At 45.0% G+C, this 23,502-nt stretch overlaps 1 protein-coding gene across 2 annotated transcripts in view; it reads left to right on the forward strand.

Moving 5' to 3' along the window:
- stab2 (stabilin 2) overlaps positions 1 to 23,502 on the forward strand; it is a 41,431-nt gene that overhangs the window by 16,598 nt on the left and 1,331 nt on the right. For both annotated transcript variants that reach the window (XM_036957507.2, XM_036957508.2), the window contains 43 exons: positions 52 to 145; positions 303 to 461; positions 624 to 719; positions 846 to 938; positions 1,055 to 1,102; positions 1,628 to 1,767; positions 1,958 to 2,069; positions 2,166 to 2,333; positions 2,510 to 2,617; positions 2,739 to 2,870; positions 3,019 to 3,147; positions 3,227 to 3,289; positions 3,391 to 3,486; positions 3,872 to 4,067; positions 4,536 to 4,631; positions 6,211 to 6,262; positions 6,422 to 6,483; positions 6,664 to 6,789; positions 6,970 to 7,043; positions 7,139 to 7,213; positions 14,018 to 14,137; positions 14,357 to 14,401; positions 14,551 to 14,631; positions 14,816 to 14,971; positions 16,728 to 16,859; positions 16,987 to 17,046; positions 17,163 to 17,429; positions 17,592 to 17,738; positions 17,850 to 17,906; positions 18,004 to 18,124; positions 18,449 to 18,598; positions 18,766 to 18,870; positions 19,028 to 19,135; positions 19,299 to 19,492; positions 19,771 to 19,912; positions 20,097 to 20,230; positions 20,355 to 20,520; positions 20,652 to 20,758; positions 20,856 to 20,975; positions 22,269 to 22,418; positions 22,720 to 22,833; positions 23,039 to 23,170; positions 23,331 to 23,444. In XM_036957507.2, coding sequence (XP_036813402.2) covers positions 52 to 145; positions 303 to 461; positions 624 to 719; positions 846 to 938; positions 1,055 to 1,102; positions 1,628 to 1,767; positions 1,958 to 2,069; positions 2,166 to 2,333; positions 2,510 to 2,617; positions 2,739 to 2,870; positions 3,019 to 3,147; positions 3,227 to 3,289; positions 3,391 to 3,486; positions 3,872 to 4,067; positions 4,536 to 4,631; positions 6,211 to 6,262; positions 6,422 to 6,483; positions 6,664 to 6,789; positions 6,970 to 7,043; positions 7,139 to 7,213; positions 14,018 to 14,137; positions 14,357 to 14,401; positions 14,551 to 14,631; positions 14,816 to 14,971; positions 16,728 to 16,859; positions 16,987 to 17,046; positions 17,163 to 17,429; positions 17,592 to 17,738; positions 17,850 to 17,906; positions 18,004 to 18,124; positions 18,449 to 18,598; positions 18,766 to 18,870; positions 19,028 to 19,135; positions 19,299 to 19,492; positions 19,771 to 19,912; positions 20,097 to 20,230; positions 20,355 to 20,520; positions 20,652 to 20,758; positions 20,856 to 20,975; positions 22,269 to 22,418; positions 22,720 to 22,833; positions 23,039 to 23,170; positions 23,331 to 23,444 — 5,041 coding nt within the window. The remainder of the gene's footprint in view (positions 1 to 51; positions 146 to 302; positions 462 to 623; positions 720 to 845; positions 939 to 1,054; positions 1,103 to 1,627; positions 1,768 to 1,957; positions 2,070 to 2,165; positions 2,334 to 2,509; positions 2,618 to 2,738; positions 2,871 to 3,018; positions 3,148 to 3,226; positions 3,290 to 3,390; positions 3,487 to 3,871; positions 4,068 to 4,535; positions 4,632 to 6,210; positions 6,263 to 6,421; positions 6,484 to 6,663; positions 6,790 to 6,969; positions 7,044 to 7,138; positions 7,214 to 14,017; positions 14,138 to 14,356; positions 14,402 to 14,550; positions 14,632 to 14,815; positions 14,972 to 16,727; positions 16,860 to 16,986; positions 17,047 to 17,162; positions 17,430 to 17,591; positions 17,739 to 17,849; positions 17,907 to 18,003; positions 18,125 to 18,448; positions 18,599 to 18,765; positions 18,871 to 19,027; positions 19,136 to 19,298; positions 19,493 to 19,770; positions 19,913 to 20,096; positions 20,231 to 20,354; positions 20,521 to 20,651; positions 20,759 to 20,855; positions 20,976 to 22,268; positions 22,419 to 22,719; positions 22,834 to 23,038; positions 23,171 to 23,330; positions 23,445 to 23,502) is intronic.

Consider the following 23,502-nt stretch of genomic DNA (forward strand, 5'->3'; position numbering starts at 1 on the left):
CTGCAAAAGTTAGTTCTAAGTAAAAGGCGTGTTTTTTTTATGTGTGTGAAGGTGTGTGTGTAAACCTGGTTTCCAAGGCGATGGGATCACGTGCGTGTATACGGAACCCTGTGCCCTTCCGCACCGTGGAGGATGCGATGTGAATGTAAGCACAGAAAACACATAAACAATGTACGAAAACCATACATCTCACCATCAACGTCTTTCAGTACCTTTTCCAATTGAACCTTTTTTCACCTAAACATGGTAGCCTGCTTTCTGTACTGAGCTGTTCTTACTGTGCTCTCCATTACCCCCTACAGGCCAAGTGTATAAAGACAGGGCCAGTCTCACACACATGCCAATGTTTGGCAGGATGGAGGATGGATGAGGATGGGTGCCAGCCTATCAATGACTGCCTGGGCCCTGACAGAGGGGGATGCCATCCCAATGCCACCTGCATCTACGTGGGCCCTGGACAGGTGAGAGAGAGAGGGGTAGGGCATCAAACTCCCAAAACAGTTTGATTGACTCAATGCAATGTTGTTTCTATATTTTCTCCCTTACCATCTATCTTAACCATCCATTCAATAAAGCCCAAAGTCTCCAGTTGATTCTATGCATGTTCCTATTTCCAAATGCAGAGCGGCTGTGCGTGCAAGAGTGGTTTCCGTGGCAATGGGAGGGAGTGCGAGGCGAGCAATCCGTGCGTGGCACAAAATGGCGGCTGTCATTATCTGGTGGGTGCCCGCTACTTCTCATTGGCCAACATGATATTGAACCAATAGAATCACCGACCATAATACTGATTGACTGTGATGATAGTCTTTGACCTCGTGAACTTTGATCTACTTTCTCTCCTACAGGCAAGCTGTCTCTACGTGTCCGGTGCATGGAAGTGTGTGTGTGAGGATGGATACACAGGTGACGGAGAGGTGTGCTACGGCAACGTGGGACAGGTGAGCACCCCCTACCTTATTGCCAAGACAGGTAGCTACATATGTTTGTGGATTGGCGGACTGACATACCTACATTGATCTGAATAACAAACCTGACCTCCACTGTGTCTCTGTAGGAGTTGATGGCCCTTCCTGATGTCACTGAGTTCGCCAAATGGGTGACTGTGAGTTTGACCATTGTCATTTACAGCAGGGGGGTTTCAAGTTTTCTCTGTTGTTTATGCTGTTGTTCATATTCTTTATTGTCTGAATAAGAAGCAACTTATTTTCACTTCTGACTTCCTGTATCAATAATGAGACGTCACACCACACTATCTAGAACCTTTAAGAGTTATTCAGCCGTCCCCATAGGAGAACCCTTTGAAGAACCCTTTTTGGTTCCAGGTAGAACTCTTTTTGGTTCAATGTAGAACCTTTTCTACGTGGAGAGGGTTCCACATGGAACCAAAAAGGGTTCTCCTATGGGGACAGCCGAAAACCGTTTTGGAACCCTTTTATCTAAGAGTGCATAGTGTAAGCTTCAGGAATGTTTAGCAAGATACAACCGGATATGGTTACAGAGCATTATGGGTATTGTAGTACATCATGCTACAATCTGCATAAGGTCATATTCACAACTCATCACCATGATGATGGTTTTAGGTCGGCAAGACATTTAGTATTTTCTTTCGTCTCCTCCCCTCTCCCAGGACATAGGCATTTCCCAGCTGCCACTCATGAACAGTCAGAACATAACTCTGCTGGTGCCGTCCACAGCAGCTACAGACAAGATGACCAAAGAGGACAAGGACTTCTGGACAACCCAGGGGAACCTACCCAGTATCATCAAGTAAGACCTGGGTCATATTTATTAGGCACCAAACGAAATGATGTGTTCTAAAACAGGAAGAGACTACCTGGACTTGTCCAATAAGAACAGTCTATTTTATTTTCCCTTGGACAACTTTTAAAAACGTTTTGCTATAGGCATTGAGATTCTTCCATTGTGATAATCCTTATTTATGATTATCCCCTGATAGAAATCACATGATCCAAGGTGTCTACTCACTAGATGACCTACGCGATGCGTCCTCCAACTTGCAGCTCACTTCCGTTCTGAAGAAGGCTCTTCCTGTTACTATGACCAATGAGGTGAGTTTAGAGGCAGGTTTTATTCGAAGGTTGAAGTGAACAGGAACTGTGATACTGTAACACATGGCCTGAAGTTAACCCTGTATTGTCTGTCAGTCCACAGTGATTGGAGGAGCCACCGTAACAACCGCGAATGTGGCTTCAACCAATGGACTGATCCACATTATTGACACAGTGTTGGTTCCAGAGAGGAGTCTCAGTGAGGGGCTGCTGGAGCTGCTTGCACGGAGGCCAGAGTTCTCCCTGTTCAAGAGTTACCTTGTCGTATGTACATTATAAGGCTGCCATTCTATTCACCCAAACTCTATTTCTGAACAGAGCACTCTGATGAACAACCCCAGCTTTATCAATGTCTCAATAAGGTTCTCCATAAAAATATGTGTGATTCCGTATGCAGCCATATCTGAGGAAAATGTCTGTCTCTGTCGGCTCCCTCTCAGCATCACAACCTGACAGCAGAGATAGAGCAGGCCTCGGCCTACACAGTGTTCGCTCCAACAGACGGCGCTGTCCTCGAGTACCTCAAGAATATCGCTTCAGACACCATGGTACCTCAAACGATTGTTTAATGTTGGTACACATTGTGTGTGTGTGTGTGTGTGGAATGCGAGTGTGCGTGCTTACATAATGTATGAACTGTAGTACTGTGTGTGTTTTGGTTGTTGTCAGGACCTGAATACGACGCGGTACCACATAGTGCTGTCTGATAGGTTAATGAAGGTAGACCTGCTGGGTGGAGCCTACAAGGAGACCATGCTGGGGTTCTCCTACCAGCTAGGCATCTTACCCAGGGATGACAAGGTATTATTATTATGGGATGCTCTGGGAATTATGTTGGTGTTCTACTAATGTTATATCAGCCATATTGGCTATAGTCTGCTACTGTTTGAGTCCTCTCAAAATGTGGTGCTCCTTTTTTTTTCTCTCTTCTCTTCTCTCTCCTCTGTAGTTGTTTGTGAATGAAGCCCAGGTAAATGTGTCAGACATCCTGGGAGGTAAAGGGGTGATCCACGGCCTATCAGCAGTACTAGATATCACCAAAAATCGCTGCGACATCCAGCAATTCAAGACATTTCCGGTAAAGCCCCTTTCTTCCTTTTTCTAAACATTTGACATTCATTTTCTCAGATAATAATTTATTTATATTTTGTCTGAAGGGATTGTGTCAAGATTGCTTCTACCCACAACTCAACTCCTGTCCAACTGGAGCTACCACAATAGTATGACACCTTTCAAGTATATCCAGCTACCTTATAGTGGATCCAAAATGGCTGTCATGTTTCATGAATTACTCTCTGTGTTATGGCTGTTTTCCCTACAGGCATTGGTCAGGAAAAAGTGTATGTTCAGTCGGGTCTACCAGGGGGAACGGCTGCTCAGCATCGGCTGCAGGACCATCTGCAAGAATACTACCATTGTACGTGAGACACCAGCAGCACCACTAGCACTGCGTTGGAATCACTGGAATACGACCACACTTCGGACTGTGTCCCACCCTATTCCCTATATAGTGCACTATTTTTGACCAGGGCCCATAGGGAATAGGGTGGAATGTGGCATGCATCCCCGGTCTAGAATGGGTCACTGGTGTAGAAACAAAAGCACTGTTAAAATCATTTGTTTTGTGTTTGCATATTTATTACACATTCAATGCTTTAAATCCAAGAAGAGGAATCAACAAGGGTCCAGAGAAGCTCTACCTGAGTGAGGGAATTGACAGGCATTCATACTCTACCTTTACGCCAATTGGAAGTGAGAGTAGAAGTGCGTGTCCCGGTGATTGACTCTAGCTCCCCCTGTAGGTGCGGAGGTGCTGTGGCGGGTTCTACGGGGAGCACTGTGAGCCATGTCCAGGGCCCAAAGGCCAGCCTTGCTATGGGAACGGGATGTGCCAGGACAGGACCAACGGTACAGGGGTTTGCCAGTGTAACAAGAGCTTCAACGGGACTGCTTGTGAAACGTGCCAGGAGGGCAAATACGGCATCCACTGTGACCAAGGTACTGTAGTAATGAATTGTAAGCCCTTAGAAAAAAAGATTCTATCTAGAACCTAAAAGGGTTGTTCGGCTGTCCCCATAAGAGAACCCTTTGAAGAACCCTTTTTGGTTGGAAATCTGTTGGGTGGAAACCTTTTGGGTTTCATGTTAAACCCTTTCCACAGAGGGTTCCACATGGAACCCAAAAGGGTTATTTGGCTGTCCCAATAGGGTTCTCCTATGGGGACAGCCAAATAACCCTTTTGGAACCCTTTTTTCTAATAGTGTAGTCAAATATCGTCCACTGTGACCAAGGTACTGTCGCAAGATATATCCACTATCAACTTGCCACTACATTATAGAATCCAGCAATTCAACATTGGGATGCTTTTGCAATACAGAAACACAATCTCTATATATGCTACTTTCATCAGCATATTTCTCTCTCTCGCTCTCACCCCCCCCCCCCCCCCCCCCCCCCTCTCTGCAGACTGTAGGTGTAAGAACGGCCGGTGCAACGACGGTATCCATGGAGATGGGACATGCGAGTGTGATGCGTATTGGAGAGGGGTCACCTGTGATGACAGTATGTACTGTATGAAAGCATATGTGCTGGCGTTGTTCATATTTTTAATGAGTATAATTTTAGCTCCTTGCATCTGGTAGCACTTTAAGTTGTGCGAATTTAATCTGTCCAGTATATATGACAGGGTCATTGCCTGATACGTGGGCCACAGCGCAGGAGGGTCATTCTTGAGTTGTGGTGGCATTTCGTGAGAATTAAAATAAAATGTTATGTATTTACACAATACCAGTCAATCGTTTGGACACACCTCCTCATTCAAGGGTTTTTCTTTATTTTGACTTGTTCTACTTTGTAGAATAATAGTGAAGACATCAAAACTATGAAATAGCACACCTTGATGACAGCTTTGCACACTCTTGGCATTCTCTCAACCAGCTTCATGAGATAGTCAGTCACCTGTAATGCTTGGAGTTCCCACATATAAATACGAATTTGTTCTTATGACTAGTTAAATAAAGGTTCAATTTTTAAAAATGCAGCACTCCATCACTCCTTCTTGGTCAAATAGCCCTTACACTGCCTGGAGGTTTTGGGTCATTGTCTTGTTGAAAAACAAATGATAGTCCCAGTAAGCTCAAACCAGATTGGATGGCATATCGCTGCAGAATTCTGTGGTAGCCACGCTGGTGTGTGATTATGTTTAACAAGTAATGGTAATTGTTTCTCAAAAATGTAGGGGTAAAAATTAATAACATGACACTCCTGTTTTCAATAACTCACCTTGCGAGGATAACGGCACTGAGCCTTTTTGTAAAATGTTTGGAGGTTGGAGGACACATTTGGAGTGATCTTAGACCATTCCTCCATACAGAATCCTTCCAGATCCTTGATATCCTTCATCTGTGCTTATGGACGGCCCTCTTCAATTCAAACCACAGGTTTTCAAGTCCAGAGACTGAGATGGCCATTGCAAAATGTTGATTTTGTGGCCAACTAACCATTTCTTTGTGGATTTTGATGTGAGCTTGGGGTCATTGTGTTGCTGGAAGATCCACTTGTGGCCAAGTTTCAGCCTCCTGGCCGAGGCAACCAGGTTGTTGGCTAAAAGGTCCTGGTACGAGTGGTAACACTTTCTGACCCCACTGTATTATATACATAAAATGAAAAGCGTTTTAATAACCTTCTTTGTTTTTATTAATCCATACAAATATGAAATACTTTTACTTACTTTCTAGAATTCAAATAGTAGATATCTCTAAATCCCCAAAACATGTCACTGCGACTTTACTCATCACTACTGGGACAAGACAATTTTCATACCCTAAGTACTTTTAAAGAATACATACAAATACCGTTTTGCAGTACAGAGGACTTGCATTTTGTTTTATCATTGACAAACAGTTCGACGTCAACAAAAACATGCGTGATGTGTTTTTCATGGTCGCAAAGGCAAGGGATGCAAATGCCACCGCCCAGGACTTGTCCTACCAAGGGACTATAGTCCCACCCCTAACTGACAGAAAGACATGCCAAAAAAACAACACATGTATTACAAGTAGAAGTCACATGGGCATTTCAACAATGTTATAGGATCATCTCATAACACTGTAACATGTCATTCCTGTATGCTGTGTTTCAGAGTTCACCAGAGAAGAGAACTGTGGGGACAGGAAGTGCCACACCAGTGCAATGTGAGTGAACTCACTCTGACTTCAGCTTCCCACCACTCTATGATGTGACTATGTTGAAATGAAACCATCTCAGCACATCAGGCCCGAGAAACGGTTCTTACATCTCTTAGCTGCAAACTGTGGTTCCATCTCTTCTCCTCTTTTGCATCTCTCCCACAGATGTGTAGTAGGTCGCTGTGAATGTTTGGCCGGGTTTCAGGGTAACGGCACTGACTGCAAAGGTATCCTTCCTGTCACTTTCCAGCATGCACTATTATACTGGTACCTGAACTGCTATTACACTATACATGACTACCACACAGGAAACTAGGTGTAACAAGTGTGTGTGTGTGTGTGTGTGTGTGTGTGTGTGTGTGTGTGTGTGTGTGTGTGTGTGTGTGTGTGTGTGTGTGCGCGCGCAGCGAAAGATGCCTGCAAAGACAATAACGGAGGATGCAGTCCTCACGCTGTGTGTAAGAGGACTCTCCCTGGACGCAGGCAGTGCGTGTGCAACACGGGATATCACGGCGATGGGATGGTGTGTGTACGTAAGTGTGCATCTTTAATCTACACACTTTGACAGGTCAGGTTCTGAAATAATGTTGAGTTTCAGCTGTGTTTGTTCGTTTTGTTATCTCGAGCTGGGCTACCACTGAAAGTAACGGTAAGAAATGATTTGAGCCAATTTCGACCCAAACAATGTTAAACATTGTTTTATTTTCCCTCAGAGATTAACCCCTGCCTGGACGGTAAAGGAGGCTGCCATGTGAATGCAGACTGTATTCACACCGGACCTAACAAAGTAAGTTGGTTGGTTGGTCGGTCTGTTGTGTGTGTTCGGTGTCCATCAATCTGTTGTAAAACAGTGAACTGACTTATTTCATGTTTTTTATCCAGACGTCGTGTGTGTGCAGCCAAGGCTACACAGGAGATGGGAAGGAGTCTTGTACGGTTATCAACCTCTGTCGAACGGTACATCTCTAATCTCTCCCTCAATACAGTGTTAATGTAGTGAACAGTGTAACAGAGTGGTGAACAGTGTAACAGAGTGGTGAACAGTGTAACAGTATGGTGAACAGTGTAACAGAGTGGTGAACAGTGTAACAATGTGGTGAACAGTGTAAATGTAGTGAACAGTGTAACAATGTAGTGAACAGTGCAAATGTAGTGAACAGTGTAACAATGTAGTGAACAGTGTAACAGAGTGGTGAACAGTGTAACAATGTGGTGAACAGTGTAACAGAGTGGTGAACAGTGTAATAGTGTGGTGAACAGTGTAACAATGTGGTGAACAGTGTAAATGTAATGAACAGCGTAACAATGTAGTGAACAGTGTAACAATGTAGTGAACAGTGTAACAATGTAGTGAACAGTGTAAATGTAGTGAACAGTGTAACAATGTAGTGAACAGTGTAACAATGTAGTGAACAGTGTAAATGTAGTGAACAGTGTAACAGAGTGGTGAACGGTGTAACAATGTGGTGAACAGTGTAACAGTGTGGTGAACAGTGTAACAATGTGGTGAACAGTGTAACAGTGTAGTGAACAGTGTAACAGAGTGGTGAACAGTGTAACAGAGTAGTGAACAGTGTAACAATGTGGTGAACAGTGTAACAGTGTGGTGAACAGTGTAACAATGTGGTGAACAGTGTAACAGTGTGGTGAACAGTGCAACAGAGTGGCGAACAGTGTAACAGTGTGGTGAACAGTGTAACAGTGTGGTGAACAGTGTAACAATGTGGTGAACAGTGTAACAGTGTGGTGAACAGTGTAACAATGTGGTGAACAGTATAACAGTGTGGTGAACAGTGTAACAGAGTAGTGAACAGTGTAACAATGTGGTGAACAGTGTAACAGTGTGGTGAACAGTGTAACAGTGTGGTGAACAGTGTAACAGAGTGGTGAACAGTGTAACAATGTGGTGAACAGTGTAACAGTGTGGTGAACAGTGTAACAGAGTAGTGAACAATGTAACAGAGTGGTGAACAGTGTAACAGAGTAGTGAACAGTGTAACAATGTGGTGAACAGTGTAACAGTGTGGTGAACAGTGTAACAATGTGGTGAACAGTGTAACAGTGTGGTGAACAGTGTAACAGTGTAGTGAACAGTGTAACAGAGTGGTGAACAGTGTAACAGTGTAGTGCACAGTGTAACAGTGTGGTGAACAGTGTAACAGTGTGGTGAACAGTGTAACAGTGTGGTGAACAGTGTAAATGTAGTGAACAGTGTAACAATGTAGTGAACAGTGTAACAGAGTGGTGAACAGTGTAACAATGTGGTGAACAGTGTAAATGTACTGAACACTGTAACAATGTAGTGAACAGTGTAACAATGTAGTGAACAGTGTAACAATGTAGTGGACAGTGTAAATGTAGTGATCAGTGTAACAATGTAGTGAACAGTGTAACAATGTAGTGAACATTGTAAATGTAGTGAACAGTGTAACAGAGTGGTGAATGGTGTAACAATGTGGTGAACAGTGTAACAGTGTGGTGAACAGTGTAACAATGTGGTGAACAGTGTAACAGTGTAGTGAACAGTGTAACATAGTGGTGAACAGTGTAACAGTGTGGTGAACAGTGTAACAATGTGGTGAACAGTGTAAATGTAGTGAACAGTGTAACAATGTAGTGAACAGTGTAACAATGTAGTGAACAGTGTAACAATGTAGTGAACAGTGTAAATGTAGTGAACAGTGTAATAATGTAGTGAACAGTGTAACAATGTAGTGAACAGTGTAAATGTAGTGAACAGTGTAACAGAGTGGTGAACGGTGTAACAATGTGGTGAACAGTGTAACAGTGTAACAGTGTGGTGAACAGTGTAACAATGTGGTGAACAGTGTAACAGTGTAGTGAACAGTGTAACAGAGGTGTGAACAGTGTAACAGAGGTGTGAACAGTGTAACAGAGTAGTGAACAGTGTAACAATGTGGTGAACAGTGTAACAGTGTGGTGAACAGTGTAACAATGTGGTGAACAGTGTAACAGTGTGGTGAACAGTGCAACAGAGCGGTGAACAGTGTAACAGTGTGGTGAACAGTGTAACAATGTGGTGAACAGTGTAACAATGTGGTGAACAGTGTAACAGTGTGGTGAACAGTGTAACAGAGTAGTGAACAGTGTAACAATGTGGTGAACAGTGTAACAGTGTTCTGAAGAGTGTAACAATGTGGTGAACAGTGTAAAAGTGTGGTGAACAGTGTAACAGTGTGGTGAACAGTGTAACAGTGTGGTGAACAGTGTAACAGTGTGGTGAAAAGTGTAACAGTGTGGTGAACAGTGTAACAGTGTAGTAAACAGTGTAACAGTGTGGTGAACAGTGTAACAGTGTAGTGAAAAGTGTAACAGTGTGTTGAACAGTGTAACAGAGCGGTGAACAGTGTAACAGTGTGGTGAACAGTGTAACAGTGTGGTGAATAGTGTAACAGAGCGGTGAAAAGTGTAACAGTGTGGTGAACAGTGTAACAGTGTGGTGAACAGTGTAACAGTGTGGTGAACAGTGTAACAGAGCGGTGAACAGTGTAACAGTGTGGTGAACCGTGTAACAGAGTTGTGAAAAGTGTAACAGTGTGGTGAACAGTGTAACAGTGTAGTAAACAGTGTAACAGTGTGTTGAACAGTGTAACAGTGTAGTAAACAGTGTAACAGTGTGTTGAACAGTGTACAAGAGTAGTGAACAGTGTAACAGTGTGGTGAACAGTGTAACCGTGTGGTGAACAGTGTAACAGTGTGGTGAACAGTGTAACAATGTGGTGAACAGTGTAACAGAGTGGTGAACAGTGTAACAGTGTGTTGAACAGTGTAACAGTGTAGTAAACAGTTTAACCGAGTAGTAAACAGTGTAACAGTGTGGTGAACAGTGTAACAGTGTGGTGAACAGTGTAACAGTGTGGTGAACAGTGTGGTGAACAGTGTAACAGGGTGGTGAACAGTTTAACCGAGTAGTAAGCAGTGTAACAGGGTGGTGAACAGTGCAACAGGGTGGTGAACAGTGTAACAGTGTGGTGAACAGTGTAACAGGGTGGTGAACAGTTTAACCGAGTAGTAAGCAGTGTAACAGTGTGGTGAACAGTGTAACAGGGTGGTGAACAGTGTAACATGGTGGTGAACAGTGTAACAGTGTGGTGAACAGTGTAACAGTGTGGTGAACAGTGTAACAATGTGGTGAACAGTGTAACAGAGTGGTGAACTGTGTAACAGTGTGTTGAACAGTGTAACAGTGTAGTAAACAGTTTAACCGAGTAGTAAGCAGTGTAACAGTGTGGTGAACAGTGTAACAGTGTGGTGAACAGTGTAACAGGGTGGTGAACAGTGTAACAGTGTGGTGAACAGTATAACAGTGTAGTAAACAGTTTAACCGAGTAGTAAGCAGTGTAACAGGGTGGTGAACAGTGCAACAGTGTAGTAAGAAGTGCAACAGTGTGGTGAACAGTGTAACCGTGTGGTGAACAGTGTAACAGGGTGGTGAACAGTGTAACAGTGTGGTGAACAGTATAACAGTGTAGTAAACAGTGTAACAGTGTGGTGAACACTGTAACAGTGTAGTAAACAGTGTAACAGTGTAGTAAACAGTTTAACCGAGTAGTAAGCAGTGTAACAGTGTGGTGAACAGTGTAACAGGGTGGTGAACAGTGTAACAGGGTGGTGAACAGTGTGGTGAACAGTGTAACAGGGTGGTGAACAGTTTAACCGAGTAGTAAGCAGTGTAACAGGGTGGTGAACAGTGCAACAGGGTGGTGAACAGTGTAACAGTGTGGTGAACAGTGTAACAGGGTGGTGAACAGTTTAACCGAGTAGTAAGCAGTGTAACAGTGTGGTGAACAGTGTAACAGGGTGGTGAACAGTGTAACATGGTGGTGAACAGTGTAACAGTGTGGTGAACAGTGTAACAGTGTGGTGAACAGTGTAACAATGTGGTGAACAGTGTAACAGAGTGGTGAACTGTGTAACAGTGTGTTGAACAGTGTAACAGTGTAGTAAACAGTTTAACCGAGTAGTAAGCAGTGTAACAGTGTGGTGAACAGTGTAACAGTGTGGTGAACAGTGTAACAGGGTGGTGAACAGTGTAACAGTGTGGTGAACAGTATAACAGTGTAGTAAACAGTTTAACCGAGTAGTAAGCAGTGTAACAGGGTGGTGAACAGTGCAACAGTGTAGTAAGAAGTGCAACAGTGTGGTGAACAGTGTAACCGTGTGGTGAACAGTGTAACAGGGTGGTGAACAGTGTAACAGTGTGGTGAACAGTATAACAGTGTAGTAAACAGTGTAACAGTGTGGTGAACACTGTAACAGTGTAGTAAACAGTGTAACAGTGTAGTAAACAGTTTAACCGAGTAGTAAGCAGTGTAACAGTGTGGTGAACAGTGTAACAGGGTGGTGAACAGTGTAACAGGGTGGTGAACAGTGTGGTGAACAGTGTAACAGGGTGGTGAACAGTTTAACCGAGTAGTAAGCAGTGTAACAGGGTGGTGAACAGTGCAACAGGGTGGTGAACAGTGTAACAGTGTGGTGAACAGTGTAACAGGGTGGTGAACAGTTTAACCGAGTAGTAAGCAGTGTAACAGTGTGGTGAACAGTGTAACAGGGTGGTGAACAGTGTAACAGGGTGGTGAACAGTGTAACAGTGTGGTGAACAGTGTAACAGTGTGGTGAACAGTGTAACAGTGTAGTAAACAGTTTAACCGAGTAGTAAGCAGTGTAACAGTGTGGTGAACAGTGTAACAGTGTGGTGAACAGTGTAACAGGGTGGTGAACAGTGTAACAGGGTGGTGAACAGTCCAACAGGGTGGTGAACAGTGTAACAGTGTGGTGAACAGTGTAACAGGGTGGTGAACAGTGTAACAGGGTGGTGAACAGTGTAACAGGATGTTGAACAGTTTAACCGAGTAGTAAGCAGTGTAACAGGGTGGTGAACAGTGTAACAGGGTGGTGAACAGTGTAACAGTGTGGTGAACAGTATAACAGTGTAGTAAACAGTGTAACAGTGTGGTGAACACTGTAACAGTGTGGTGAACAGTGTAACATTGTAGTAAACAGTTTAACCGAGTAGTAAGCAGTGTAACAGTGTGGTGAACAGTGTAACAGGGTGGTGAACAGTGTAACAGGGTGGTGAACAGTGTGGTGAACAGTGTAACAGGGTGGTGAACAGTTTAACCGAGTAGTAAGCAGTGTAACAGGGTGGTGAACAGTGTAACAGTGTGGTGAACAGTGTAACAGTGTGGTGAACAGTGTAACAGTGTAGTAAACAGTATAACCGAGTAGTAAGCAGTGTAACAGTGTGGTGAACAGTGTAACAGGGTGGTGAACAGTGTAACAGGGTGGTGAACAGTGTAACAGTGTGGTGAACAGTGTAACAGTGTGGTGAACAGTGTAACAGTGTAGTAAACAGTTTAACCGAGTAGTAAGCAGTGTAACAGTGTGGTGAACAGTGTAACAGTGTGGTGAACAGTGTAACAGGGTGGTGAACAGTGTAACAGGGTGGTGAACAGTGTGGTGAACAGTGTAACAGGGTGGTGAACAGTTTAACCGAGTAGTAAGCAGTGTAACAGTGTGGTGAACAGTGTAACAGGGTGGTGAACAGTGTAACAGAGCGGTGAACAGTGTAACAGTGTGGTGAACAGTGTAACAGTGTGGTGAACAGTGTAACAGGGTGGTGAACTGTGTAACAGGGTGGTGAACAGTGTAACAGTGTGGTGAACAGTGTAACAGAGCGGTGAACAGTGTAACAGTGTGGTGAACAGTGTAACAGTGTGGTGAACAGTGTAACAGGGTGGTGAACAGTGTAACAGGGTGGTGAACAGTGTAACAGTGTGGTGAACAGTGTAACAGGGTGGTGGACAGTTTAACCGAGTAGTAAGCAGTGTAACAGTGTGGTGAACAGTGTAACAGAGCGGTGAACAGTGTAACAGTGTGGTGAACAGTGTAACAGGGTGGTGAACAGTGTAACATTGTGAACAGTGTAACATAGCGGTGAACAGTGTAACAGTGTGGTGAACAGTGTAACAGTGTGGTGAACAGTGTAACAGGGTGGTGAACAGTGTAACAGGGTGGTGAACAGTGTAACAGGGTGGTGAACAGTGTAACAGTGTGGTGAACAGTGTAACAGGGTGGTGAACAGTTTAACCGAGTAGTAAGCAGTGTAACAGTGTGGTGAACAGTGTAACAGTGTGGTGAACAGTGTAACAGTGTGGTGAACAGTGTAACAGGGTGGTGAACAGTTTATCCGAGTAGTAAGCAGTGTAACAGTGTGGTGAACAGTGTAACAGTGTGGTGAACAGTGTAACAGGGTGGTGAACAGTGTAACAGTGTGGTGAACAGTGTAACAGTGTGGTGAACAGTGTAACAGGGTGGTGAACAGTGTAACAATGTAGTGAACAGTGTAACAATGTAGTGAACAGTGTAACAATGTAGTGAACAGTGTAACAATGTAGTGAACAGTGTAACAATGTAGTGAACAGTGTAACAATGTAGTGAACAGTGTAACAATGTAGTGAACAGTGTAACAATGTAGTGAACAGTGTAACAATGTAGTGAACGGTGTAACAATGTGGTGAAAAGTGTAACAGTGTGGTGAACAGTGTAACAGGGTGGTGAACAGTTTAACCGAGTAGTAAGCAGTGTAACAGTGTAACAGTGTGGTGAACAGTGTAACAGTGTGGTGAACAGTGTAACTGTGTGGTGAACAGTGTAACAGGGTGGTGAACAGTTTAACCGAGTAGTAAGCAGTGTAACAGTGTGGTGAACAGTGTAACAGAGTGGTTGTCCTCTTGGCAGAAACAAAGGGACTGCCACAGGTACGCCAGGTGTAATATGACTGGTCCAGGGGAACGCAGCTGCACCTGTATGGGTGGATACATGGGCGACGGCATTAGCTGCAAAGGCACTGTGGGCAAGGTGAGCAGGAGAGGAGACTACACATAGCATGATCAAGTAAAAGTTACATTTGATTGCCATTTGTTAGTGCACGTACATACCCCATGTAAGCTCACACCTCTTTTCTCACTTTATTTATTTATTTATTTATTTATTTCTCTCTCTCACACACACACACACACTCACTCACTCACACTCTTCATTTGACCATTGATCAGTGTTTGTCTTTTTCATCTACAGGAGCTTCTCACCAGGAAACTGAGGGATTTCTATCTTGGGTTGATGGTGAGTCTCTCACTGACAGTAGCACACTTTTATGTATGTTCTGCATTAAAATACACATCCTAATAAGAAAGGCACAACACAATCACTGTTGATATAAATAATAGCAAATGAACTAAAGATGTTGTTGGTTGAACGCTGTTTGTTTTCAGATGGCAGATATCTCTCTGAAGGGCCGGGGTCCATTCACAGTCTTTGCTCCAACAGCTGAGGCCTTCGGCCAGGGGGAGACGGTAGGAAAGTGTGTGTGTGTGTGTGTGTGTGTGTGTGTGTGTGTGTGTGTGTGTGTGTGTGTGTGTGTGTGTGTGTGTGTGTGTGTGTGTGTGTGTGTGTGTGTGTGTGTGTGTGTGTGTGTGCGCCTGTGTTTATGTACCTGTGTGTGTACTGATCTTATCTTGTCTCATGACTTGCTCTTAGGCAAAAGAGTTGAGGCATCCCTCAAAGAGAGAGAAGAGGGCCAAGATTCTTCGCTACCACATTGTGTCATGTCATACCCTATTGGCCAGCGACCTGACCACGCCCAGAAACCTGACCACTCTCATGGGAGACGTCTTGACCATCACCTACTCTGAGGTAACCAATGAGATTACAACACTCCCAGTGGATTCTATTGGTTGCTTCAATGTCTGGATTATTATCCTAGATTCAATCTATTATCATGATGGATTGGACATTATTTATAAAGTGCATTCGGAAAGTATTCAGACTCCATCAATCTACACACAATACCTCATAATGGCAAAGCAAATACAGGCTTTTCTAAATGTTTTCAAATGTATTAAAAAAAATAAACATATATATTACATTTACATAAGTATTCAGACCCTTTGCTCAGTACTGTGTTGAAGCACATTTGGCGGCGATTACAGTCTCGAGGCTTCTTGGGTATGATGTTACAAGCTTGGCACACCTGTATTTGGGGAGTTTCTCCCTTTCTTCTCTGCAGATCCTGTCAAGCTCTGTCAGGTTGAATGGGGAGTGTTGCTGCACAGCTAATTTCAGGTCTCTCCAGAGATGTTCGACCGGGTTCCAGTCCGGGCTCTGGCTGGGCCACTCAAGGATATTCAGAGACTTGTCCCAAAGCAACTCCTGCGTTGTCTTGGCTGTGTGCTTAGGGTCGTTGTCCTGTTGGAAGGTGAACTTTCGCCCCAGTCTGAGGTCCTGAGGGCTCTGGAGCAGATTTTCATCAAAGATCTCTCTGTACTTTGCTCAGTACATCTTTCCCTCGATCCTGACTAGTCTCCCAGTCCCTGATGCTGAAAAACATCCCTACAACATGATGCTGCCACCACCATGCATCACCGTAGGGATGGTGCCAGGTTTCCTCCAGACGTGACGCTTGGAATTCAGGCCAAAGAGTTCAATCTTGGCTTCATTGGACCAGAGAATCTTGTTTCTCATGGTCTGAGACTCTAGGTGCCTTTTGGCAAACTCCAAGCGGGCTGTCATGTGCCTTTTACTGATGAGTGGCTTCCGTCTGGCCACTCTACCATGAAGGCCTGACTGGTGGAGTGCTGCAGAGATGGTTGTCCTTCTGGAAGGTTCTCCCATCTTCACATAGGAACTCTGGAGCTCTGTCAGAGTGACCATCTGGTTCTTGGTCACCTCCCTGACCAAGGCCCTTCTCCCCCGATTGCTCAGTTTGGTCGGGCAGCCAGCTCTAGGACGAGGCTTAGTGGTTCCAAACCTCTTCCATTTAAGAATGATGGCGGCCACAGTGTTCTTGGGCACCTTTAATGCTGCAGACATTTTTTGGTACCTTTCCCCAGATCTGTGTCTCGACACAATCCTGTCTCGGAGCTCTACAGACAATTCCTTCGACCTCATGGCATGGTATTTGCTCTGATATGCACTGTCAACTGTGTGACCTTACATAGACAGGTGTGTGCCTTTCCAAATCATGTCCAATCAATAGAATTTACCACAGGTGGACTCCAATCAAGTTGTAGGAACAACTCAAGGATGATCAATGGAAACAGGGTGCGCCTGAGTTCAATTTCTACTCTCATAGCAAAGGATCAAAGCACAGTTTTTTATTTTTAATACATTTGTAAAAATGAATAAAAACTTGTTTTCACTTTGACATTATGGGGTATTGTGTGTAGATTGATGAGGATTATTATTATTTTATTTATGTTTTAAATAAGGCTGTAACGTAACAAAATATGGAAAATTCAAGGGGTCTGAATACTTTCTGAATGCACTGTAAACCTTGAGAAGTGTAGAAGTATAGTATGCACAGATGTTGCATCTGGTTCCTCTGCTACATTTGAGGAAGAGATTCCATGGTTGTGGTGAGAGAGCTGAGGTCTCCTGTCCTTGTTTCCAGGGTACCATCCTCATCAACAACATGGTGAAAGTGGTGCACAGTGATGACCCGAGCATCAATGGGATCATCCATGAGATTGACACCTTCATGATACCAGAGAGCCTGAAGAAGGCTGATGTGATAGAGGGGCCAGTATGTACAAAGATAGAGTATTTGTAATCAATATACCTGTTGAAATCTGTCAACCACTCCATCATTGGATAACTCATCACCATCTCCCTGTCCCTCTCTCTTTCCCTCTCCATCTCTCCCTTCACAGTTGAACCTCACTGATGTGGCTGATGGTAATGGTTACAAGACCTTCTACAAACTGCTGTTGGTTAGTATTTGTCCCAGTGAAGTTCCTATTTCCTTTATGGATTCTGAGAATAACAATCTTAAACTTCTCCCCTGAAAAGTGTTAAAGAAGGTGTTCTTCTCTGTTTCTCCCTGCAGGACACAGATGTAATGGCAATGGTGAACGACCCCCTCCACCAGCCCGTGACATTGTTCCTGCCGTCGGACCGCGCCATGGCCGCACTGCCCCAGGAGCAGAAAGACTTCCTTTACAACACACAGAACAGAGGACACCTGCTGGAGTACCTCAAATACCACATCCTCCGAGACACCAAGGTGTATGCAGCAGAGCTGGTCCACATCGATCCTATACGGACGCTCCAGGGATCCGAACTCAAAGCCAACTGTGGAGGGCTGGACAACATAGTGAGTAAAACAAAGTAGAGTTGTGTTTGTACAACACTAACATGCGGAATCAAATCAATTTCGAGGCAAAAAAAAGTAAGGCCATCTTGTGGTATTTGGATTGAGAGATGTATGGGATTGAAAGATTGAGAGATTTTCTGAGAGTTGTACTTTTCTGCACAGGGTGAAATCTTCCTCAACGACGGGAACTGCCGAATCATCCAGAGGCACCTCCTCTTCAACGGTGGGATAGCCTATGGGATCGACTGTCTGCTGAACCCGCCGAGCCTCGGGGGTCGCTGTGACAAAAAGGAAACTGTAGATTTCCCGGTGAGTGTGACCATATCATGCAGTAGATTTTTTTTATTGCTACCGTGGAATAAGGTGATTAGAATGATTATTGTCTTGGAATGTTTTGTCTGTGTTTCTCCTGTGTGGTAGCTACCCTGTGCATTCTGCACATCATCAACACGCTGCCCCCCTGGGTCCAAACTCAAGGTATCTGTTCATCCATCCACCCGTCGTAACCGTTATGTGAATACAACACGTGCATCTCTCCCCTACTAAAAACTGCCCCTGTATATGTATTCTGCAGGAGGTGAAGAAATGTGACCTGCACATGATAGTGAATATGAATGAAGGCTGCCAGGCCATATGCACTTTTGTTCTCTGGCAACCCAAGTGCTGTGCTGGCTTCTACGGACGTGACTGTCTGGGTAAGAACTCCCAAAATTTGACTCTCCCTGATCATACCAAGACTGCATCACAAATGGCATGTTATTCCCTTTATAGTGCACTACTTGTCAGACGTACTAGGGAACAGGGTACTATTTGGAATGCAGCCTAATAAATAGGACAACAATGACAGTTTGTGGTGAAAACCCCATAATGAATGTAATTCTCAAAGACTAGCTCCAAAAGTCTCATGCAGTCTCAGAAATGTGATTGGCATTTGTTAAAGCAGGTGTTCGAAGTGAAAGGCTACAGATCTGAGTTGTTTCCCATCATGCCTTTGACTTCCTGTTCCTGTTTACCTCAAGTTTGTCCTGGCGGGAATACATCTCCCTGTTTGAACCATGGAAAGTGTGATGACGGTCACCTAGGCAACGGTAACTGCACATGTGACACTGGTTTCCATGGCGACGCCTGTGAGTTGTGTAAAAAAGGCCACTATGGACCGGACTGCACAGGTGTGTAAGCGCTCTAGTGTGGATACCTTCATCTCAAGATTTAGTTGTGCTACCTTGTGTGAAGAATTTCATCTTGATCTTGTGTGGCTTAATTTAGTATCCTCTTGAATCATTCTCCATACTGAATCTTGAACCTGATTTGTGATATGATGTCATTTTTTCCTCAGCATGTAACTGCACAGAGCATGGGTCATGTGAAGAAGGCCTTAAAGGGACAGGCTCCTGTTTCTGTGAACAGGGCTGGACCGGGCAACGCTGTGAGACACAACTAGGTAAAGAACCACAAGTTATAAAATGTCCACCACACAAAGGAAGCCCAAGAGCCATCATCTTGAAATAGCTGTTTCTACTACATTTAAAACACTGATATTTATCATTTAAACGTTGATGTTAACTGTTCCTGTCACCCTTCATCCCCTCTCCCTATAGCGGAGGGTCCAGTCTGCTCGCCAACCTGCTCTCAGAACGGCATATGTAAAGAGAACAACACCTGTGTATGTAAACTTTTCTACGAGGGAGACGGCATCAGCTGCATAGGTAATGGCCTGCAGAGACAACACTGGAGTACTACAACACACACACATACACATACTGTGTATAAGCACATGAAACAAATCCAGTCCACTGTTGATCACTGCTTCTCTTCTGTGTCATGAATTTCTCATTTTGCTGCTCCTTCCTCCTCTCCATCGCCCTCTAGTGGCCGACCTGTGTAAGTTCTGGAACGGTGGCTGTGCCCAGGGAGCTAAGTGCAGTCAGAAGGGGGAGAAGGTGAGCTGTGCCTGCCCTCAGGGACACTCTGGAGACGGCTTCATCTGTCGGCCAGTAGACCCTTGCTCCGTCGATGACAACGGGGGTTGCCACGAGCACGCCACCTGCACCATGACTGGGCCGGTAAGGGGTCAGCCACGGGGTGCCATGGGTACTACAGTGGTTGCTATGGTAACTTATTAGCGTACCGCCAATAGTCCTAGCATGTCAGCTATTTGTCTGCTTTAAATATGAATTCATCTTTGCTTTGTGTGTGTGTGTGTGTGTGTGTGTGTGTGTGTGTGTGTGTGTGTGTGTGTGTGTGTGTGTGTGTGTGTGTGTGTGTGTGTGTGTGTGTGTGTGTGTGTGTGTGTGTGTGTGTGTGTGTGTGTGTGTGTGTGTGTGTGTGTGTGTGTGTACAGGGAAAGAAGAAGTGTGTGTGTAAGGATAACTACATCGGGGATGGTGTGACGTGTGAGGTGAAGGAGCTTCTTGTGAACCGTTGTCTCCAGGAGAACGGGCAGTGCCACTCTGACGCCCAGTGTACCGACCTTCACTACGAGGGTACGCCATGCACGCACACACATACTGTACACTCCTTGTATAGGAGTTTCATTGAAAGTCTGCATAAGAATACATAGGATATATATACAGTATAGCTCTTTTCCAAGACCCAAATGCACACATGTGGTGTGTGATATGCTGTGATGTTTACATCTTCTATCTTTGGTGCCCCCCCTCCCACCAGACAGCACAGTCGGTGTGTTCCACTTCCGGTCCAACAAGGGACAGTACAAGCTGAACTATACATCGGCCCAGGAGGCCTGCACAGGAGAGGGGGGAACCATCGCCACGTACACACAGCTCTCCTACGCACAGCAGGTGAGCACACACACATTAACACACACCAGAAAAGATACACTAACACCTTTACCCACACATACATACATATACACACACACACACAGACTGACAAACACCTACTATGCTACCCCTCTGTCTCCAGGCTGGGTTCAACCTGTGTGCGGCTAGCTGGCTGGACCAGGCCAGAGTGGCCTACCCCACCACCTACTCCAACCCCAAGTGTGGCTTTGGTCACGTGGGCATCGTAGACTACGGCTTACGCAACAACCTCAGTGAGACCTGGGACACCTTCTGCTACAGGGTCAAGGGTAAGAGGGGAAAAGGAGAGGAGGGAATAATTGAGTGGGGAGGGAAAGAGGGAGAGAGAGACAGGCCTCTTTATGTGTGAAAAATGTGTTTTCTAAGGTGTTTCATAAGGTGTGTGTGTGTCCCCCTCCAGAGGTGAAATGTGAATGTAAAGCAGGTTATATAGGAGATGGATACTCCTGCACTGGAAACCTCCTGCAGGTTCTCACTGAGAAGCCCACCTTCTCCAACTTCCTCTCTGTGAGTATCTAAATGGTATCATTCTATTCAGGTTTCGATTTACTGTTTGTTCACTCACAGTGGTTTGTTACTGATCCGGTGTCGTTTTTACCTGCAGCAAATCCTGAACTACTCCCAGATGTCCGTGTCAGGAAAACAGTTTATGATGCGCCTCAGTAACCTGACCATCCAGTCCACTCTGTTTGTACCTGATAATACCGGACTGTACCAGAACCAGGTACAAGAACACCCTGTCAGACACACTGACATGCATTATGATGCACACCCGAACATGTGTATGCACTGTCTCACACAGCTACTCACACACAGCCCTGTACATTACCACCAGAGGCATCATGCCCATAGAGATTTGTCCTGTTTAAATATCCAAAATAATAATAATAAAATAAAAATGTTAGTTACAACCGTAGAACACGTGACCACGCCAGGCCAGGACCTCCACATCCGGCTTCCTCACCTGCGGGATCGTCTGACACCAGTCACCTGGACAGCTGATGAAACTGGGGGTTTGCACAACCGAAAGATTTCCACATAAACTGTCAGAAACCGTCTTGGGGAAGCTCATCTGAGTGCTCGTCGTCCTCACCAGGGTCTTGACCTGACTGCAGTTCGGCGTCGTAACCGACTTCAGTGGGCAAATGCTCACCTTTCGATGGCCACTGGCACGCTGGAGAAGTGTGATCTTCAGGGATGAATCCCGGTTTCAATTGTACAGGGCAGATGGCAGACAGCGTGTATGGCATCGCGTGGCTTGCTGATGTCAACATTGTGAACAGTGCCCCATAGTGGAGGTGGGGTTTTGGTATGGGCAGGCACAAGCTACAGACAATGAACACAATTGCATTTTATCGATGGCAATTTAAATGCACAGACATACCGTGACGAGATCCTTAGGCCCATTGCCGCCGCCATCACCTCATGTTTCAGCATGATCATGCACGGCCCCATGTTGCAAGGATCTGTACACAATTCCTGGAAGCTGAAAATGTCACAGTTCTTCCATGGCCTGCATACTCACCAGACATGTCACCCATTGAGCATGTTTGGGATGCTCTGGATCGACGTGTACGACGGCGTGTTCCAGTTCCCGCAAATCCGAGTAGCTAGCTTGTCTAATTATCTTAGTTGGTAGACTTTAGAAAAGCAAGCAATTACTAAATACACTGAATTAGACTCACGTTCCTTTCAATCTTTTACCCAGATTTTTGCAGAGAAGCATTTTTTTGTTAAAAATATAACCACAGGAGGTTGGTGGCACCTTCATTGGGGAGGACCGGCTCAGGGTAATGGCTGGAGGTGAATAAGTGGAATGCTGTCAAATACATCAAACACATTGTTTCCCACGTTAGCGGAGACTGCATTATTGGTAAACGCTGCATGTCGGCCCAATCGGAAATGACCAATCTGTACCGCTTCAGTGATCCAGATTGAATAGAGTCCTTACTCAGACTTATATGAACATGCATATGTATAAATGTGTGCACTCACTCTCCTGTGTTGTATCGCCCAGACACTGACCCACAGGGACATGGAGTACCATCTCTCAGAGGGCCGGGCCTTGGCCCTGAAAGACCTGACCAACGGCAGCCGTATCCGCACCCGGCTGGGCCAAAGCCTCGTTGTCCTGGGTATCGTTGACTTCCTCAACCCCAAGGCCCTGGTGAGACATGGAGCTACAGTACTTGTACACATCAACCCTGTACTTACTGTACTTTGTTCATTCACTCACTGTACCACACTCAGGTTCTCTGTTGTTTTTCAGTCCCCGTTATATGAATGTATTATATGTTTCCCTGGTTAACCAGGTCTCCTAGATTGGACTAAGATGTTTGAGAAAATTAGCTACTGAACCAGCCTCATAGTCCACATATTATAGAATAGTTCACCACTGAAAATAAAGTTTCACCTCATGATTGTAGTCTGTGAGCTCAAACTGGTCCCATCCTGATCTCTCTCTGTAGAGTTCCTCCCGTTATATCAACGACCGCTTCATCGTCGACTCCGACATCCTGGCATCCAATGGGATCATCCATGTGCTGCAGGGACCCCTCAAAGCCCCACCCCCTTGGATAGTGGTGAGATTATTACATCATTTTCTGTTTATTTTCTCTCCTTGATCGCTGACGAGATGTTGCTAAACTACTGGTCCTTGATCAGATTTATAGTTTAAGATTCGGACTGATTCAAATTGTGAGAACCGATCATAAATCAGTTGGTAAGGTCAGGTATTGGTGGACTCCTGTGTCTGACTTCTGACCCTATCTGTGACTGGTCCCCCAGCTCCACGCGGGTCACAAGGCAGGGATGGGGATTGGAGTTGTGCTGCTGATCACGCTGATGGCTGGGGCTGGGTTCGTAGGCTACCACTTCTACACCCACAAGACCAAACCGTTCCAGTTCCACTACTTTAAGGTGAGTGTGTTGGTTGAATGTCTTGAATGTTGTGCAACAATGACTTTTTGTCTCATTGCAGGCAAAGCTATTTACTGATATTCTGTTTGTTCAGAAGCTAACGCACAATAAAACATGGGGAACCTCGAACTTGATAATTGACCTTTGCCCTCTTTTGCAGGAAGAGGACGAGACGCCTCCAGACTGCAACCCTGCCATCTGCAACCCCAACATTGTTAACCCCACTTATGACTCCGCCCCTGCCACAAGTGAACCAGTTCCATCTGAGCTCCCTGTAAGTGACCCCACCCTATTTTACTTGTATACCAACCACCATCGAGAAAATATGTGTG

This window comes from Oncorhynchus mykiss, chromosome 21, assembly GCF_057628025.1.
Source record: "Oncorhynchus mykiss isolate SJ-2025 chromosome 21, ASM5762802v1, whole genome shotgun sequence".
NCBI lineage: Eukaryota > Metazoa > Chordata > Actinopteri > Salmoniformes > Salmonidae > Oncorhynchus > Oncorhynchus mykiss.